This window comes from Magnolia sinica, chromosome 14, assembly GCF_029962835.1.
Source record: "Magnolia sinica isolate HGM2019 chromosome 14, MsV1, whole genome shotgun sequence".
Lineage (NCBI taxonomy): Eukaryota > Viridiplantae > Streptophyta > Magnoliopsida > Magnoliales > Magnoliaceae > Magnolia > Magnolia sinica.
Genome location: NC_080586.1, coordinates 8,147,692 through 8,154,610, shown reverse-complemented (window position 1 = coordinate 8,154,610; position 6,919 = coordinate 8,147,692). Strand labels below are relative to the sequence as shown.

The 6,919-nt window shown below is 39.6% G+C and overlaps 1 protein-coding gene across 1 annotated transcript; it reads left to right on the top strand.

The window, feature by feature from the left end:
- The first annotated feature begins 429 nt into the window (after positions 1 to 429).
- LOC131225745 (uncharacterized) lies at positions 430 to 6,038 on the top strand. Its single transcript, XM_058221335.1, has 7 exons — positions 430 to 726; positions 842 to 913; positions 1,588 to 1,661; positions 2,644 to 2,782; positions 3,512 to 3,592; positions 3,775 to 3,876; positions 5,772 to 6,038. The coding sequence occupies exons 1-7, from the start codon at positions 595 to 597 to the stop codon at positions 5,853 to 5,855; spliced, it is 684 nt and encodes a 227-aa protein (XP_058077318.1). The 5' UTR covers positions 430 to 594; the 3' UTR covers positions 5,856 to 6,038.
- Positions 6,039 to 6,919: the final 881 nt, after the last annotated feature.

Sequence of the window (6,919 nt, the reverse complement as noted above, 5' to 3'; positions counted from 1 at the left end):
CATAAATAGGAATGGGACTCATTCTCACCATTAAAACATTCATAGGGCCCATCATAACGTTTATTTTCTATCCAATCTGTTTATAAGTTCACACAGACCTGGATGAAGTGGAAAAATAAATAATAAATATTGAAGACGTTCTATCTCCTACTGCTTTTTCAGTGTAGTCCACTTATCTCTGGATCTATCTTATTTTTAAAGTCAAGCCTTAGGACGAGCTCACTAAATGGAAGTTATATACGGTTCTGATATAACACATACCTCGTGATAGGACCGACATAACTTGGTGACGTCAGCACATCAGCCAGATCGGTGGTGTGTGGTCCTCGCATGCAATGCATACATCAAGGTGGGACCCACTGTCAGGCCCGTACCTAATACGCTCCCAATGCAAACAGCTCAGACGAGCTGTTTCCAACGTAAAATTTGAAAAGGCCCCTCGTGGACGCCGAAGATCTTGTGTCAGATTTCTCCACGTGGGCCATGCGCATGGGACCTTCTTGGTGAACGGTCAGGACTATTCCATAGTCGGGAAGAAGGGACAAGCAGCTTAGCTAGCCTGTGGAAAAAGAGCCTATTGCTTATTTAAAAACGATGGAGAGAGTTAGAGAGAGAGTGGAAATGGACTCTTCTTTTGGGATTTCGCAGTGTAGAATCTGCCATGAAGAAGGAAGAGAGAATTCTATAACCATGGAAACTCCTTGTGCTTGTTCTGGAACTCTCAAGGTAATTAGATAAGAAAAAGGCATTTAGTTAGTTTTTTTTTTTTTTAATCTTTATTTCTTTTGTTCGAATTTGAATTCATAACCGTTGTGTTCTTTCCTTTTTTTTTTCTTTGCAGTTTGCTCATAGAGAGTGTATACAGAGATGGTGTGATGAGAAGGGAAATACGACTTGTGAGATCTGTCTCCAGGTTAGGGAGAGAGAAAGAGATTTGGGTTTTTCTTTGATTTCGTTTTAGTTGGATTTTGGTTTTTATATTTTTCTTTTGATGTGATGAAAGCTGGGTTTTTGAGTATTTTTCTGTTTGTTTTTGTTGTGGTGGGAATTGTGTTTTCCTGCTTCGTTGTTGTTTTTCTTCTTTTTTCCTTTTTAATATCTGATTTTATGCTTAATTTGCTACTATGGAAGTTTGGATTCTGTTTAGATCCGTTTTTGGTTTGAACAATTCCTGTTTCTGTTTGTATTGAGGTGATGGAAATTGGGTCTTCTCTAGCTCTGTTTTTACTGTAATTAGCGAGGTAAAAAATTGATTTTTTTGAATTAGTTTCACAACTGTTTGGATTAAGAAGTTGGGTTTCTTGAGTTTCCGTTATTGAGATGCCTTTTCTCTCTTTTAAATCTGTTTACAGAGCTTTTTCAATGCAGAAGGTCGGATATCTACAGTTTGCCGAGTTGAAATTCGAACTTCCTTGTCTATCTTCCAACAAAAAAAGAAAAAATAAATAAATAAATCCTCTACGATAGAATGTTTGAATTTCCACTACATGCTTCTTCTGTGATTATGCTTTTTTCCCTAAATTTATTTGGTAATCAAAAGCTAAGGAATAACAGAACGACTAATTGAGAAATTTCTAAAAACTACAGAAATTCGAACCTGGATACACAGCAGTGCCGCCACCTAAAAAGGCTCGATTGGCTGATGTAGCAGTCACAATCCGGTAATTTCCTTTTCTGTTATGTGTTTTGCGTTGGGTCATCTAAGTATCCATGATAGAGTTTTCATGTATGACTGCTCTTATTTCTCAAATTCAATACACTTTCTTCAGTTGGATCTTGTGAAATTCAGTACACTTTCTTGGATTGTATCTGGTTGTTTGTAATTTAGTACAAGTGTAGATGGCAATGTGTGCGCTTTGATCCATGATGGATGCCTTGTCTGAGTCAACTCAGACCTGGTTGAGTCCACTCCAGTCTGGCACCGCGGGTTGGGATTGAGAATAGAGGACAAGGTAAAAAAACTCAGCGACTCGGATTGATTCCTTCAGCCCTAAGTCAAATCGGGATTTGCCCAAGTTGGGGCTGAATTGGACTGACTCACCTAAGTCGGGGGTGACTCTTCGTACCAAACCGGATCAGGCACTACCGAATCCGAGTCAACTCAGATGAGTCATATCAGACTCATCCAAGTCTTGAAACCATGATAAAGGGTGACTCAGTTTGATTCGGCCAAGTCTCAACTCGACTCAAGACCGAAAGAGTCGGTCCAAGTCACCAACTAAAACAAAAACAAACCATGGCTTCAATTGGCTAAAGGGAAGGGGACCTACCCATGTCCATGTGGTCCGCCATAGAAAATGGGTGGGCATGGCCTCAGCCAATTGGAGCTGTGGAATCCCGAACTTACCTGCAATAGTATTGGGTCCCCCTAAATTATACTACCTAAACAAGGGCTTAACCAGCACAACTTGATCTAAGCCATTCAATTCGTGGGCCATTAAAATTCATGGGTTGTTTAGTCCAAGAGCTCTGGAACATGTTGGCTCCTGTTAGTACATAAGCTGCCTCCAAAGTGCAAATTAGATTTTAATTCATGAGTTTTGATAAAAATGCACCGTTGCACTGTTATAAGTTTCCTAACTTGATTTTATTTTATTTTTTCCTAAACAAAAGTGGATTTATGCAAACTTTACGTTGCAACAGAGAAAGCTTGGAAGTTACGGGACGGAACCATGAGCTAGCAATTGTTGTGGCAGAGGCTGAAATTCTTGAAGCAGAGTTCGCCGAATGCTCATCTGCATCTGAAAGGAGCACTTCATGTTGCCGATCCATTGCTTTAGCTGTAAGCAATCTTCTCTACTAATTAAGTTCACAGTAATTGATTGTGACAAATGATCTAGTACAAGTCACTTAAACTGAAATTTTGGTGTAAAGCAAACTTAAAAACGAAAGCTGGTCCAGTTTGCATCACCAACTGAAACCGGTCAGGTGGGGACCACCAACGTAGGAGGTGTGTGAGTGACTTGATCACTTGACAACCATTGGATCATGATTGGGTGCCTGTTCTTTGGAATTCAGTGGATGTTACTTGCAATGGATCATTCATCATGAATTGATTTAATGATAATATTCTGATATGGGCCTATCCTATCTTGGTTTAGATTAAAGGATTAAAAATTAAAAAATTAAAAAATTAAAAAAAAAAAAAAAAAAATTTAAAAAGGGCAATTTGGATGCTGCATTGGACTGAATTGCAATAATTCAATTAGAATATTGGAAATTACTAAAATAGGGGTCAGACCACTTCGATTTCATAATGTCAACCAACTCACGATTGCAATTCCATGTGTTTCAAGTGAAGCTTGAAACCATCTGAATTGCTATTTGGTGGCTGATCAATCACTATGAATGGAATCGGAATAGACCCACTTGGGGAATTTCCATGTCACTGAATTTTTATTATTCAATATTGCAGTTCAATTCAATTGAGCATCCAAACGCAGCCTAAATGATATTCTTTGCTTGTAGTTATTGGTCTTAATTTAATCCTTTCTTTGAATGATTTGTGCAGTTCACAATGCTTTTGCTTGTGAGACATCTTGTTTCTGTGGTTAACGGTGTAACTGACCGTTACGCATTCACACTTCTCACTGTGAGTTATCACAGATTTTCATCTAACAATCTAACTGTTTTAAGCAATATGAGTTTCTGTGAGGACATGCAGGTTTTTTCTTGGTTTATTTAGCAAGCCCTTTTCATCCCTTTTCATCTATTTTCTTTTTTCTTTTTTCTTTTTTCTTTTCCTTTTTGGTGATTATATGGTGAATTCTGCAGGTGCTTGTTCTAAGGGCCGGCGGAATACTTTTGCCTCTGTACATATTGATACGAACGATTGACATTATACGACGTTGTCTGCGGCAACAACAACAGCTTAATGTTAGTTCCTCCACTTACCCCCTAATGAAATTATACCATACGTTCTACAAATTACAAAATTAGGAATAATCCTGTGTATTTTTATTTTTATTTTTTGAAAAGTGACATATTATTATAGAACGATGGAAAGATAACAAAAGGGAGGAAATGGCCCGCTGAGATAGCGGGCCAAAACGCCTACGAAAACGAAAACGAAAACAGATTACAACAGCTGCTATGCAGCACTGGGGAGGCCCATTCCACAATAAGAAAATGAATTCTTTTGATGAGATGACCCACGTCATGAGATTCCCCTTTGAAATATCTCCCGTTACGTTCTTCCCAGACCGCCCACCAGACAGCCACTAGAGCCATTCTCCAGACAACATTTTTCTGTTTACCAAGGTCTGCTCCATGCCAGGCAGCAAGCAATCTATCAGAAGACAGAGAGGGTGGATCCAAGAAATCTTGAACCAAGAGAGAACCATGGACCAGATCTGGTGGATTAGCGGGCAATGAATGAAGAGATGATTCACTGATTCAGCCTCCTCCATGCAACAGAGACAGACGTTGGGGATGCACATGCCTCTTTTCCTTAAATTGTCTACTGTCAACACCTTTCTGATGCTAACCAGCTAACTGAACACCACGAACTTTGGGGGAAGACCGTATTTCCACAGATGTTCGGACTTGGGATCTGCCGAAACCAAAGAGTTTATGTATATTTGGTTGTATAGAGACTTGACCGAGAAAATGCCCTTTTTGTTGTGAGACCATGTAGGTCTGTCGGGGATCTGCTGATCTAGAGAGCTGTTATCGAGAATAGATAACAACCCCGCCAGCTGATTAATTTCATAATCATGAAGATTTCTGTGACAAGGAATGTTCCACACGTTCTTAGATCCAGAGACCAAGACACAATCTGCCACCGATATACCCCGATTAGAAGCCAACCGATAGATGAACGGAAACTCTTCTTTAAGAGGGGAATCTCCAGTCCATACATCATTCCAGAAGGATATGTTCTTACCATTGCCAACTGAGAAACGAATCCCATTTAGGACAGCCTGTTTCATTTCAAGCACACCCTTTCATAACGCTGAGGCTCTGTGAACTGTTGAATCTTTAGTCTCTGCAATCCTGTGTATTAACTACCAATAAAATCAACAACAATCCATCTTTACTGTCCGATCCATGATCTTGCCCACTGATCCAAATCATAGAGTCGGTGGGACACCTTTAAATGGGACATTTTCCAGAAATTGCATTACCATTTGTTCCTAATCACTTTATCAATATCCTGCATTTGGACAGTCAGCAAAGGTATTGGCGACTGTCCACTGCAAAGTCGATTGATTAGATTGGTGTTTTGCAATATGCCCCTCCAAGCCCAACGACGGGGCAGCCTTGCATTGATGTACGTGTGCACAGTCTGGATGGTTGAGATCATTTATATACAAAATCATCCATTTAAACATTTTTGCAAACCATGATGACGTTAAAGCTGCATTTTCTCAGGTTCTATGATAATTTTCACTTCATCAAAAACCCAATTGGAATTTGGATGAGGGTTTGATAATCCCACTGCCACTCCTGCACTCAGGAGCACATGCCCATGCATACCACATGTGAAATCCAAGTTGCTTATAAATGGGCATCGCCATTTCGATGATCTGGCCGGAAAATAAAGCCGGTTTGCTCACCAGGTGGTCTAACATACAAAACCTTCTTCTTTCAAAGACATGGGGCCCAGCTGGTGGGTGGACTGGCCTATTTTGTCCATCTACATGAGCAGCTTGGATGTGGCACATACGCAATCTAGGAAGGTGTTTGTAGGATTAAAAGGCCCTCAGATTAAATTCTTTTATGCTGACTTTGAGCCTAACTAAAGCCATTTTTGCATTTGCTTGCTATAGGAGGATGATAATTCACCCCATGAAGAACCCGAGGAAGATGAACAAGAGCAACTACAAATACAATATACAGTTCCAATTGCTTAATGATGTGTTTTCCTCTGCATTCTTTTGTTTTAAGCCCAGCATTTCTACAGGTACTCTGGAAAGCCTCTCTTTTCTGCCAAAAGAATCAAACCATTTTCATGTAAATCCACCCTTCTCTTTCACTCGCTCTGTATGTGTATTATATGTGGATTAAGAAAATGATAGTAAGAAAAGTTGCTCAAATCTCTCCTTTCCATTTCGAGCCCGTCTAGACTATTTGTTTTAGCTTTGTGTTAGGATGGTGGAAAACTAAAATGTGCGATATCAAGGATGGAAAATCTTGGATTCCAACTTTCTTTTCATTGTTTGTTTTAGATTCTAGGTTTACATGGATTCCACATATGGTCCCCTTAGAGTCTAGTTTTACCTGGATTCCATTTAAGGTCACCTCAAATGGTCTCCTTATGTCTTCTTTGCCTTGAAATTTGATTTAACATCTTTCTTGTAGAAATGGGTGTCCACAATTTGTTAGTAAAAGCTGGGAAATGGAAATGTATTTTGAGAAGTAACCTAGAGAAATTAGGAATGGAAATCCTTGGATTCCATTTTTCTTTCTGCTGTTTGTTTTCAATTCTAGTCTTATATGGTCCCTTCAACTGGTTTATCATCTTTCTTGGGGAAATGGATGTGTCCAATTCTTTTAGTAGAAGCTGGGAAGTGGAAATGTGTTTCCAAGTATGCTTCTTTTTCCCTAATGGAGAGTGGATTTCCATGGAAATTGATTCCATTTCCAGGGTTTTTTATGTTCCCAGGCACCTCCTTAAAATCAAAGGTAGAGCTACAAATCCATCCATGGATCTAATAACACCCTCACCGGCAACTGCCATGATTCTGCTCAGTCTTACCAATGGCCATCATGACATCCTTTGAATGTGCCTCAGAATGAAAGGGAACGATCACATCGTTTACCTTACATTCCAGCTATGTGGGACCCAGCCATGATGGGTATGTCGAATCCAAACCCTTCTCATAGTCAAGGTACATCCCCACAATCATCACTATTAAAAAAAAAAAGAAGAAGAAGAAGAAGAAGAAGAAGATGGGACACCACACAGCAATATACA

Excerpts from the sequence above, each read along its gene's own strand:
- LOC131225745 (XM_058221335.1), top strand. The coding sequence starts at position 595 with ATGGAGAGAGTTAGAGAGAGAGTGGAAATGGACTCTTCTTTTGGGATT. Across the intron at positions 1,662-2,643 it reads GATGTAGCAGTCACAATCCG|AGAAAGCTTGGAAGTTACGG; the intron begins GTAATTTCCTTT and ends ACGTTGCAACAG. Across the intron at positions 2,783-3,511 it reads GCCGATCCATTGCTTTAGCT|TTCACAATGCTTTTGCTTGT; the intron begins GTAAGCAATCTT and ends TGATTTGTGCAG.